The following is a 13,264-nucleotide window of genomic DNA, read 5'->3' as shown; positions in this document are numbered from 1 at the left end:
TTTGCAAACTAATAAAACTTATGTGCTCGTGGAATAAGGATTAAAATAAGCATACCTTCTAACTCAAGGGACGAATTGAGTTTAAAAAGAGGGAAGTTTACGCTGAAGAACTTTTGGGACAACTTAATAGTCATATGTAATGCTGTCTTTATGTTTTGGTTGATTTATTACAAAAAAAAAAAAAATTGTTAAGGGAAAAGCTTCAATTCTTTCCCGGTTCAGTAGGCTGCTGAGATTTCTCTACTTTACATTCTCCTTTTTCCTCTCCCCTCACCAAACCCCTTCTTCTCCATCTACAAACTCAACCATTCCCATCACACAACTTACATAACAATTCAACCATCAAAATGGCTTTATCCACAAATCGGACGGTTAACCACCTTCTAAAGCCATTATCCGCCGCCATCTGCGCCACGCGCCGCCTATCGTCCGACACCATCACCGTCGAGACTAGCCTCCCGTTCACCGGCCACAACATCGATCCTCCTTCACGCGCCGTCGAGACAAGCGCCAACGAACTCATGACTTTCTTCAAAGACATGGCGGGGATGCGGCGGATGGAGATCGCCGCAGATTCGCTCTACAAGGCGAAACTCATCCGCGGATTCTGCCACCTCTACGACGGCCAAGAGGCCGTCGCCATAGGCATGGAAGCTGCAATTACCAAAAAGGACTGTATCATTACGGCTTATAGGGATCACTGTTTATTCCTAGGGCGTGGCGGAGGGTTATACGAGTCATTTACGGAGCTAATGGGGAGAAAAGATGGGTGTTCGAAAGGAAAAGGAGGATCAATGCATTTTTATAAGAAGGAGAGTGGATTTTATGGAGGTCATGGGATTGTAGGTGCTCAAGTTCCTTTAGGTATTGGACTTGCTTTCGCGCAAAAGTATTCGAAAGAGGAGCATGTAACTTTCGCGATGTATGGTGATGGTGCTGCTAATCAAGGACAGTTGTTTGAGGCTTTGAATATGGCTGCTTTGTGGGATCTTCCTGCTATTCTTGTCTGCGAGAATAATCATTGTAAGTTTTATACTTTTTTCCTTGTTTTTTCTGTAGGTATAATATAAAAGTTTATGTTATATACACTATTACTGGTTAAAAAAAAGATCTACACTGTCAGATCATCTAAAAGATATCTACTGGTAAAGCTTGGTAAAAATGTGGGATTTGTAATGTTGAAAATAAAGCAGGTTATGTGCTACAATAGGTAAATATGATTGATAGTGTAAATTCTTACACTTACACTGTATATTACTTGAACTCATACTATAAGAATGTATGTGCTTTATACTCTAATGGAGTAGTGGGTTTGTTAATATTATGTGGTGCAGATTTAGTACTATGAATAGCATTTGATGTGCATGAAAAAAGAGAACAATTTATTTGGGCCTTATATGAGTTGGAAGCAAAGAATTTGGACTAAATGCATAGGATTTGCGTGATTGATTTTGTTGATGCAGATGGAATGGGGACAGCAGAATGGAGAGCTGCAAAAAGTCCAGCCTATTACAAAAGAGGGGATTATGTTCCTGGTTTGAAGGTGACACTCTGTCACTTGCAAATCCATTGTTATGATTTGTAGATGGAATTTGGATGCTTTCATCTTTACTTTATGTGTTTAGTAGGTACTGAAGACAATATTTGGCATCAGATATGTAGAATGGCCAGCTTCTCTCCAATTTGAAGCCTGGAATATGCTGCTAGATTAGCTTTTAAAAAGTTTGTCTGCGACTATATATTTTGAAATTTGTCGTCTTAACTAAAAAGAATGAAATAGCATATAAAGATTGTTAGTGCTATCCTCATTTTTTACCATTAATTTTAATGTGAGCATAGAAGTTCTTTAACTCTGCAGTTGTTAATTCTTTGTGAATATAGTCATAGTACATGTATGTAGCTTTATTAGGTTATTGCTTGCAGCAAGATGCTTTAGAACTCCAGAAAAAAATTGTGAAAGTCTTTTTTTTTCTCCTTTTTCCGACAACGGTGGTGCCGGCAGCTTTCTTGCACCTTGACTAGTACACACCATACTTGCTACCTCCTGCTAATATAGGTACCAAGTAACTTTGCCCCCAAGGCTAAGATAGACAAAAAAAAACTACCTAACCTTTTTTGCCTCAGTTGAGATTTGAACCTTGGTCTTTCATGGTCCATTTCAAGTTCATTGACCATTAGGTGATAACCTTGGGTGTGGAAAAATTGAGAGAGATATATAACAGCTATTTCAGAACCCATGAATGACAGCTGCAGAACTATAATTCTTATGAAAGTTTGCAGCTGTTACATCTTCATGGATAAGTATGATTTTATGTATGCATGATGCTCTATGATTATATGTATGCATTATGCTCTAGACTCTGGAGATAAAATTGGGAAGTCTTTTTAAATAGCTAACAACTGGGAAAGTTAAGGTCCAAAAGCTAAATGAATGTAAAATTGATGAAGAATTTATGTGAGAAAACTGTTTTAAGAAACCTGCGATGACAAAAACTGTTTCTCTCATGCATTTATTCGGTTGAGGATGGCCCTCAAGGCTCACATCCCTCAAGGGTCAAGGGGTGGTTGTATTTTTGAACTATTAGGTGGACAAGCAGGGTGGTGTTATTAAAAGTCATCGCTTTTGTTCTTAAAGTGAAGCAATTCTAAGTGAGGGGTTATTGCTCCACAGGTGAAGCTATGCCATTTATGAAAGTGTGTGCTTCAAAGCAAGGACTCGCGGAGTGATCTCAACTAGTTTTGAATCTCAAGTTTGAGGAGTTGGATTTATATCGATATTATTGTATATTGGATAAATTAGTTATATCAATTGCAATCTGATCATTATAGTACTAAATTCATTTATGTTGAGTATACTTTTTAATGTCATGAATTGTGTGCTTCACTTAACAAATTTGTGTGCTTCACTTCTCGATTTTGCTTAAAGTCTCATGGACCTTGTCGCTCTTTTCTGCTTTTTGTTAATAAAAGCATTGAGCAAGAGACAATATTTCTAATTGCTTGTTTATAGAATAAACGGTTGTATCCTTACTACCGACATCTCCAACGTAGTAGGAAAAAAGAAAAATGAGAAAGCTTTCTCCTACTGCCAAGATAAAGACCCAATGATCATTCTAAGTGAAAATCAAAATAAAGAATCTGAAAAGGTTGTAAAAATGTGCTATTGATGTTCTTTGTTTTATGTTTCAAAACAGGTGGATGGCATGGATGCACTTGCTGTGAAACAAGCATGCAAATTTGCCAAGGAGCATGCCCTCAAGAATGGACCAATTGTAAGTACATAGCATGCCTAAATTCCAGGATTGATATGTAGTTTCATTCCTCACGAGATTTTTGGTGATCGAATATCTTGTGTATGTGGTGTGGAGAGATGTTTCCAATACCGGATATTAGATATTCGTAGGACTCTTCATAGGTAGTGCCATAAAGTTGCATGTATTAGCTAAGGTTGGAAACAAGTAATATTGGAAGGAGGAAGGTTGCATGAGAAGAAATGAATATGAGATGACCTTTCAAATCACATGGCTTAATAGTCGTCATATTTTCTTCTTTTCCATAAAACATTCTAGTTTCTTGACATGTATATTCCATGTTTTATGGTTCTTAGTTTGACCAATGTGTTTCAAGTTCATAGAGCACTTTTCTAGGAGCATAAGAAAGTTCATCGGCTTGCTAGAGATAATTCTGTTCTTCTTTGCTCTCCTTTCTTCTTGAAGGGATATTTTGAAATTTTTGATTCACTATAATTATGCTGTTACCTCTAATATTAAAAGGAGAAAAGTGGCACGGGGAAGAGATGAATATGAGATGCTAGACCTTTCAGATTACATGAATTAGCAGTCATTATATTTTCTTCGGCAAAGGGTCAAATATACCCCTTTACTTTCGAAAATGGTTTAAGAATACCCCTCGTTATACTATTGGGCTATCTATGCCCCTGCGCCGTCATACTTTGGAACAAAAATACCCTTATTTTGGATGGAATGCCACGTGGCAGCACCATATTAAAATGACCCATTTCTTTTTTTACCCAATCCATTTAAAAGAAACCCACCACCCGACCCAAGTTTCAAGAGTTGTGGACTGTTTGTTGCGTACGTTTCCATATCTCTATTCTAGCATTTCACAACCATTTCAACTGATACGTATTAACAGAATAAAACCAAAAAAGAAGCCAAAAACAAATCCATGCTAAGGAAATAAATATTGGACAACTGATAATTTGCACGTCAATTTCTCTGACATGCTTTCTGAATAGCAATAACTAGGTACGAGAAAAATAAAATTGGAAAACTGCAACTAACATATATATGCAAATCTGGATAATTAGCCAAAAGTAAAACTGGAAATCAAAGACTAAAGCACTTACATAATTTACCAAAACTACATCACACAGGACATAATTTTGTATCTACTTTGTAATACCTGTTAACTCTTTTTTCATCTCACTAAAGCCAACACAAAATAGTTGAGAACTATAATTAAAATACTGTAGAACACAATTCAAACAAGGCTGCATATTTCAGCGCATTGAACCCCATAAAGGTACACTAAAACCAGCAGAAAACAAGTCCAAAACTAAGAAAAAACTGCAGCAAACAGTCCACAACTCTTGAAAACAGTCCACAACTCTTGAAATTTGGGTCGGGTGATGGGTTTCTTTTAAATGGATCGGGTAAAAAAAGAAATGGATCATTTTAATCTGGTGCTGCCACGTGGCACTCCATCCAAAATAAGGGTATTTTTGTTCCAAAGTATGACGGCAGAGGCATAGATAGCCCAATAGTATAACGAGGGGTATTCTTAAACCATTTTCAAAAGTACATGGGTATATTTGGCCCTTTGCCGTATTTTCTTCTTTCCCATTAAACTTTCTGGTGTCTTGAGTGACATGGCACTATTCTGTGTTCTCTGTTTAACTAATGTGTTTCATGCTCATAGCCCCCTTTTTAGGAGCAGAAAAAAAGTTCATCAGCTTGCTAGAGATAATTTTTTGTTTTCTTTGCTCTCCTTTCTTCTTTAAGAGAATTTGTGATTCACAGTAGTTATTCTATTACTTCTGGTAACTGATCCTTCCATTGCCAGTTTGTAGATTTATGATGCATATTGATCCTTTGGAATAGTGTGGTTGAATCATGTCAATGTTTGCTGAACGCTTAATGGGTTCCATTACTTTGAACTTTTATTTCATTTCATTTATTACTCTGTCATGTCATTGCTTGTTGAAGTTGTTGCAAATTCCGTTTGTTCTTCCAATGTTTTAATTTCATTCTTTCCATATCATGGCAGTTTAACTTTAATCCTCTCTCTATTTTGTTCAGATTCTTGAAATGGACACCTACAGGTACCATGGTCACTCCATGTCTGATCCTGGAAGCACCTACCGTACACGTGATGAGATTAGTGGTGTTCGACAGGTAAATAGTTTATTTAGACTTTTTAACAATCTGAATGTGCTGATGAGTCATGACGTATCTTGATAAGGTTATCTTTGTCATTACAGGAACGTGATCCTATTGAAAGAATTAGGAAACTCATATTAGCCCACGATATAGCCACTGAGAAGGAGCTGAAGGTAAGTTTTGATATCATGTCAAAGTTCGGAACCTGGTACCATATATCCGATAATAGATTGGGTATGTGACTCTTGACCTGTAAAATGCTGTTAAACTATTTTTTCTCTTTTTGTTCTGTGTAGGATATCGAGAAAGAAAAGAGGAAAGTGGTGGATGAAGCCATTGCTAAAGCAAAGGTGAGAAGATGACGTGACTTTGTTCTATCTCTTCATGATCCTAGAATTATAGGAATTTCTTTAGGGCATAATAGCTGATTACTGATTGCTCATTTATTTTCAGGAGAGTCCCATGCCTGATCCTTCAGAACTGTTTACCAATGTATATGTGAAAGGATTTGGAGTTGAGGTGCGCAGTTGTTTCGATCCAGCTTTTTAGCTCTTTGTTATACTAAGAAGATACCTATGTTCATAAGTCTAGTTATAACCATTTAATTATCATAATGGTAATATAAAATTATCTTAGGTATGTAAGAAAGCCCGCATCTCATTCCACCCCTCCCCCGGGAAAAAAAAAGAGGTATTGAAGTTGGATACTATGATTCTGTGGAGTTTTTATGATACAGAAGTGCCGAAATGTCCAGTAGATTGGTTATGTGTGCCCATTATATTTGTTAGGACACATGTTTGACAAGTGAAAAATACTTTACATAATGCTTAGATGCTATATGGTGGACTGCCTATTAAATTTCAGAAGTAGTGTTAGTGACAGCAACTCCTTTCTAAAAGTGGCCTATAACGTTTAAGTTAATAGACTACGCTTGACGATGTTACCTTGCAATTGATATGGATCGGGGATCTTTGTCTATTCAATATTATGGTCACTTTTTGACTGAAGCAAGAAAAGGTTCCTAAGCTGTAGTTGGCACTAGAATGCCTAATTGGACCAAGTAGATTAGATATTGCTGTTAGATTTACCTTCCTGTTGACCATCAATTGCGAAGGGTAGTCGTTCTTGTTAACTGCAGTAGCATGTTAGTGGCTTGATTTGATTATCTCTTGATCACTAGTTCCATATTGTGATATAGTATAGTCACTAGGATGTGGTTATTCTTTCTTCAGTTTGATTACACCGGTTATAATTGAACCTCTTTGGAGCTTGTTCATGTCATGTGGAGTATGTAGTGATTGGAAGAAGCATTAGGAAAAGTTGGGAGACTGGTCTCTTAGTATTAAACAGAGCTTATGTAATTAAAGGGATGGAGTAGCATTATTAAGCAATTACTCTGTGTCAAAAGCTATGGAGGATCCGGAGCCAGGTTTGTACCTTCTCATGGATGAAATGAGCAACTTACTAGAATTGTGCAACGAGTTCGAAGGAACCAACAATCTCAATGTGATCCTCGATGTTTAATTCAGATTGTGTGGGAATAATATTGTTTATTGTATATAGGAGTGACCTTTCGGAAACAGCCTCTTCGCCTTCATAAGGTAGAGGTAAAGTCTGCGTACACATTCCCCTCCCCAAACTCCACTTATGGGATTCCACGTGTGGTTGTTGTTGTTGTATTGTATATAGGAGTGCTGGATTGGGTTTGAACGCAATTATTGGTCCTCAAGCGGGGGAGATCGTAATGAACAAATTGAAAGAGAATTAAAGTATTAAACTTACTGATTAAAAAAAAAATTGAAAGAGAACTCTCCCATATCGATTCGAAAGGGGGTTTGCGAGAGGTATGCAAATAGATGTGTTCCCTTTTTATAAGCTAGTCTTTTCAGTTACTGTGGTATGCCCGTTATTCTTTTTCTTTCTCTCAACTCAGTCCATTGAGCCAGTCGAGGCTTCTCTCTCTCTCTCTCTCTCTCTCTCTCTCAGTTTAGCCCATCAAGGCACTTACTCTGCTCAAAACACACTTCTTAGTCTATTAACCTTTGTCTACTCTAAGTTTAGCCTGTTAAACCTACCGTTTTTGCTCCAGAAGCAAGGCTTACTCTCCAGCTTTTTTGCCACTTTGGTTGTCAAAGAAAAATGAAAAAAAGGCCTGTCAAAGAAAAACAAACCAAAAGCAAAAGTACTCTTCAATTCACGTGTAATCTGGTATTAGAGACAACCTTTGGTAAGTCCACATTAAAGTTCACGTGTAAATTTTAACAATTGAATTAGACATACAATAGGGTGTTGAGCTATATCCCACATTCGACATAAAATATCCACAGGTGCATAAAGTTTTTGGACAAGTCCACCCTGTCTTAAGGTTTTGTTTGGGGTTGGATGTTCAAAATGTTTCACAGTTCTTCTATATGATTGACTCATTGTGTTAGTTCCTTATAAATATTACTGTGGCTTGTGGTATTGCAGAAGCCACCAGATGATTTTTCTGTTCCCGGAAGTATTTATATGATGACTTTAACCTGTTTATTTTAGTATGGATGTAGAGAGGTGACCTAGTTCTTGGGCAGCAGAAAAAGTGATTTGATTTGTTACAGGGAATGGTAGATTGTTATTACACTGAGTAATTAGAAGAATAATATGGCTATATAGCAAATAAAAGAATGTTTCATAAATGATGGGTTTCTTGAAGGAAAGGTCTGTTTTTGAGTGAACCACTAGTTTCTCATGTTTAGATGGCATGACTGACTGGCGTGTGTGCTTTTCAGGCCTTTGGAGCAGATAGGAAAGAAGTCAGAACTACACTTCCATAAGGCAAAGGATATGGTTGCATTTTCTGATTGCCTTGCTTGGAAGTTGGACCCTGAAGAGGGGGAGATAACTGCAGACAACAATAATTCTGATGAAAAAAGCTCGAGTTTCTTCTGATTGCATATATATTGGAATTGTTAATCTTTATTGTAGGAAAAGGTTCTTTGTTTATGATTTTTTGCTCTTGCTGCAGACAGTTGGCTTATGAAATTTCTTACAAATTTGCAATTTCATATAGTAATAAATTTGAGCATGCAAGCACTTACTTTTGTAGCTTGAGTTGCTTTGTACTCTTAACATTATTACCTCAATTTTTGTGTCGACTTGTGTCCATAACTAAATTGTTACTTGTTTATTTGAGGGAAGCAATGTTAGCCACACTGTTAATCGTGCCCTCAATACAAAGGCAAAGTGCAGATTTGGCATATTAGGGAGAAGGAAGTGGTTTTATGATTGGACCTGAATTCCTTGAAATGTTAAATTTCTGCTAAATGCTTTCGGTCTTGTTTGGGGTGGACGAAGGCGAAGTTTTTTTTGAATGGAATATCTCCTGCAGAATTGCATTTTAAGCCAAGGATTACTAATTATTTTTGTGTCCATTGTTGAGCATATTTTTCCATTTGTTATTCTTGTCTCTATTATAACCTTTTTTCTTTTGAATAACTGCGGTGTTTGGGTAATTCTGCTTGCATCTCGATTCTGCCTATCAATGTCTAGATCTCTCAACTCCTATGTTCCCCCTCTTTTGAGTCCTAAAACCCTTAACTTGCTCCTTCCAGCCCTCTTCTTCTCTTATGCTTTTCTTTTTTATATATTACCTAACCTACAAGAATGAATTAGCATAAGTGGTTATTGTTTGGAGAAATCTGCCCCTATGTTATTCTGATGAACCAGTTAGCTTCAGATTGTAATAGAACCTTATCACTTCGTCGTAGGTTAGAGGTCCTATTGATTTGATCCTATGCTAATTACGCTCTATAATCTGACGAAAACTAAATTTGTTTACTCAGCTCCTAGGTGGTTAAAGAGGACAGAGTTAAGGGAGAGGTCAAACTTAAACTTTCATGTCTTGCAAGGGGAAAGAATTGAGGACGAGGGGATTAGCTTCAGAATTGTTGACTTTTCCCTCTATGCAAGTTGAAGGGAAATGAGGATATCTCTACCCTCTTAATTTGTTTTTTTTTTTTTTTCCTGAATTTATCTTTCAACCAAGAAAGATAGTTTTCTACTTCTTCAAAAGCACCACTCAATGTTATAAAAAATTCTTACTAGTATAATGAGTTATATTGAAAAATTCTTATCATTAGGCGTTTGGATAATATTAGGTTAAATTTGAGAAAAAACGTTATAAACTGAAAGAACATTTGGAAGTTGTAAATTGTGCTTGAACATGGATTTTTTTAAATAAAATTGTGAAGGTAAAATTTTTGTGAGTGAAAATAGTACTTATTTAACTTGAAATACTACTCAAACTAATATTTAATATTTCAATTATATTTTTAAGAAGTAAATTTCATGGGTGGTCTTTCAACTTTGTGTTCATTACGCAAAAATCATTTTTCTTCTTTTTGTTACGTAAAAATCATTCAACTTTGTGTTCATTACTCAAAAGTCACTTTTCTTTCTTTTGTTACATAAAAATTATTTTACTTTGCTCTATTTATCACAAAAGTCACCTTGGCCAGACTTTATAATACTTTTAATTGAAAAGTCTATTATGTCCTTGACATTATAAATCCTCTCATTTATGTAATACCTTCTATATTATATACTATATAATATATTTTTACCTGGGTATTTTACTTATAATTAAAAATACTTTAAATTATTTTATTTATTATTTTTATAATATATCCATACATCTAATTTTTTTCATGGCACTCAATTTGTTTAATCATATTCAAACATGAACATATATTTAAATATAAAAATGATAAAAAAAATATTTATTTAAAATAATAGAAACAGATTTGTTTAACAAATCATAGTTCTTTTATAGTCAATAAAATTTTTTAAAGAAGTTTCAAAGATATTTGTCTTTAATATTAAGTTTTTTAAAGCTTCATCTGTTAATATTGTTGTTGTTGTATTAATCTGATGTGTCATTTTGCCGAATGTGCGTATTTTATTTATTAAATTAATGGGTATGGCTTGGCTGATAAATCAATGAGCTTTGATTTTTTAATTTTCATTAAACATATTTAATTAAGCATGATTAAGAACGTGGACTTGATATTTATTTACGGTAATGTTACTGACATATTTACTAATGCTACTTATATATTTTAAAAATTAATATTAAGAAAAATTAAATTTACGAATATATTATAAAATAATATTAAGTTATTTTAATTATAAAAAAAATCTGTGGGTAAAAATATATTATATAACATATAATATAGAAGGTATTACATAAATGAGAGAATTTATAATGTCAAGGGCATAATAGACTTTTCAGGTGAAAAGTTTGTAAAATATGGTCAAAGTGATTATTGTGATAACTAGAGCATAGTAAAATAATTTTTGTGTAAAAAATGAAAGAAAAGTGACTTTTGGGTAATAAACACAAAGTTAAATGGCTTTTACGTAAAAAAAAAAAAGAAGAAAGAAAAGTGACTTTTGGCTAGTGAACACAAAGTTGAATGATCACTGGTGAAATTTACTAAGTATATTTTTAAGTACAAAGCTACACGAGTATCACGAGCTCTTTGTTTCCCTCAAAATTGGATAACAATTAAATTTGTAAGTGATTTTAAGGATATGCGGATTAATTTGATACAAAACGATAAATTGAGTTAGAATGGAAAAGTAAAGATACAGTAAATTTAAACCATGCGAGCAGGATGATTCCAGCCTTAGTGAAACATTCACCCTCGATCCGGGCTCACAACGGATAATTTTGATGAACGAGAGAAAAGGCTTATAATAATAGTGAAAATAGTAGTATATTGCTTTGGAATGCGTGTTACAATGTGTCTAATGAATTATCAGACACCCCTTTATATAGTAGGGGAATCCTACTCTAAGTACAATTCTATAAAAGGTAAAGATCTTCTGTTTAACTGATTTCCGGTTCTTCATCGATACGTGTCGAGATCAACGCCGTGATATCCGACCGGTTGCGGATATTACGGCCTTCTGTTGGTCGTGCTTGATTGCCCGACAATGTTCTCCGAAGTTTTTTGGGATTTGGATCGATCTCGAATCATAACCCCGATATTCTCGAGGGCAGGCATCGTGCCCCCGGATTCTGACTCGATGAGACCTTTGCTTCGATTCCGATCCTTCGCAATCATATCTCGAGCTCGTTTTATCCTATTGGAGGCCGGAGTGTATCATGAGCTCGGTTTTTATCCGGAGAGCAAGCTGACGAGAAACGACATGAGCACCCCGATTCCTTCTTTAATACGCCGTGATAGAAACGACAAAAAGCCCGAAACGTCTAGTCAGTCATGTCATAATGGCCTTAAATGCACGCCGGCCGTCAGTTGGTTGTTCTTGGACACGAAGTGTCACGAGGCCCCTATAAATACCTTCTCATTTGTTCATTTTTTACTTTACGTTCAAACCTCTACCCTCGTGCCTTTAGAAATCTAGTACCCTCTTTTACACTCTAATATTTTTACCTCCGTTACTCAAGTACGTTGCAGAATTTTTACTCGTCTTCTACTCAAGCCAACACATCTGAGCTGTTAACTTTTACCCTTTCTTTATCTTTTTCAAGTTTTTCCTATACAACAATGGCCAAAACCTCCAAATCTATTCCCAAAAGGTCGCTTCTACCCCCCAAACGACTGCCGGAACCAACGAAACCACTTCCGATGTGGTCGACCTCGGGAGATCCGCTGCTAACATGGTTACCGATGAACCGGCTCCTGAACCTCCCTTGAAGATGTTCATTCCCGGGGGTTGTTCGATCGCTGATAACTTCAAGGTCGAGAAGTCCTCTTCGGTGCAGGGTCGGCATGAGGAGTCATCGAGATATATTTGCTCGATCACCGAAGATTATCTCCCCTTAGTCCGAAAGGACTGCAACTGGGCCGAAAAGGACATAGTGTTCCCCAACTATGAGGAGGCCATTACCACCCACATTGAGGGATACCTAAGTGTCTATACTTATCCCTTTACGCTGGGCCCGGTGGGTCCGGTCATTATAGACTTTTGTAAGAGGTACGAGGTATGCCTTGGCCAGATCCACCCATCATTATGGAGGATCATAATCCTCCTTTGATTTTTTGTAAACAAGATCGACTCATGTCGGTTCACCGTAGATCATCTGCTCCGTCTGTACAGTCCTCGAATCTTCCGAGGGGGGCTGATAAAGCTCGTGCGCCAGGCTAGTAAGGCCCCATTTTCAAGCATCGATGAAGACAGGGATCGATTTTGGTAGGGACGTTTAGTTTGGGTGAAGACTTCGGACTTGATTACGTCTGAATCTAGGCTATTCCCCGAGAAGTGGAGCGCATCACGTAAGTATAACTTCTTTTTGAATTTTGATTTTATGCTTATCTCCCTTTTTCCTCATTGGTGTTTGTGGTTGCGCAACTGTCGCTCAAGTCCCGAATGTCGTTCCTCGGTTAAATGAATGGATCGAAGGCATTGTCTCGTAGATGCCCTATTCCTAGCACCCATGGTGCAAACTTTCGAAGGGCCGTTGGGAGGCCCTTTCTCATGGTAAGATCTTTTTCCTGAATAGGTTGTGCTAGGCTTCTTCTTCTAGCACCACATTCTTATTATTTTTTCTTTATTTCTGTTTTGCAGGTTTGCCTAAGACCGTTGAGCTTAGGCCCCCGGTTGGGGACGAGGACTTACCTGTCGATTCTTTTGCTTCGGGACAGCTCGGAGCTACAACAGGGGAGAAGAAAAGGAAAAGAGCCCCGTGTTCCCCGAGCTCGGAGAAAGAAAAAATGAGAAGGAGGCTGGTTCGTAAGCCAAAGGAAACCTCCAGCTCCCGAGTGCTTGACTCGAAGTCACTCCTCCGGCTCAGAGACGAGCCCGAGGAGGATGAAATCTTTGTGGCCCACGAGCTGTCTGTCCCCGAGGAATGGGTG

General features: G+C 36.9%; 1 protein-coding gene across 1 annotated transcript; it reads left to right on the top strand.

Moving 5' to 3' along the window:
• The first annotated feature begins 121 nt into the window (after window positions 1-121).
• Window positions 122-8,536, top strand: LOC104106010 (pyruvate dehydrogenase E1 component subunit alpha, mitochondrial). The gene is made up of 8 exons (XM_009614466.4): window positions 122-1,023; window positions 1,464-1,543; window positions 3,195-3,272; window positions 5,322-5,417; window positions 5,504-5,575; window positions 5,699-5,752; window positions 5,856-5,921; window positions 8,171-8,536. The coding sequence occupies exons 1-8, from the start codon at window positions 348-350 to the stop codon at window positions 8,213-8,215; spliced, it is 1,167 nt and encodes a 388-aa protein (XP_009612761.1). The 5' UTR covers window positions 122-347; the 3' UTR covers window positions 8,216-8,536.
• The last annotated feature ends 4,728 nt before the right edge of the window (window positions 8,537-13,264 follow it).

The sequence above is a fragment of the Nicotiana tomentosiformis genome, chromosome 4 (assembly GCF_000390325.3).
Source record: "Nicotiana tomentosiformis chromosome 4, ASM39032v3, whole genome shotgun sequence".
NCBI lineage: Eukaryota > Viridiplantae > Streptophyta > Magnoliopsida > Solanales > Solanaceae > Nicotiana > Nicotiana tomentosiformis.
The sequence above is the reverse complement of the archived record's forward strand: the minus strand, read 5'-3'. Positions and strand labels throughout refer to the sequence as shown.

What these genes read in the sequence shown, in the direction of transcription:
- LOC104106010 (XM_009614466.4), top strand. Translation starts at nt 348, where the DNA reads ATGGCTTTATCCACAAATCGGACGGTTAACCACCTTCTAAAGCCATTA. An exon ending in AGATTAGTGGTGTTCGACAG is followed by an intron (nt 5,418 to 5,503) that starts GTAAATAGTTTA and finishes TTGTCATTACAG; the next exon opens with GAACGTGATCCTATTGAAAG. An exon ending in TGAAAGGATTTGGAGTTGAG is followed by an intron (nt 5,922 to 8,170) that starts GTGCGCAGTTGT and finishes TGTGCTTTTCAG; the next exon opens with GCCTTTGGAGCAGATAGGAA.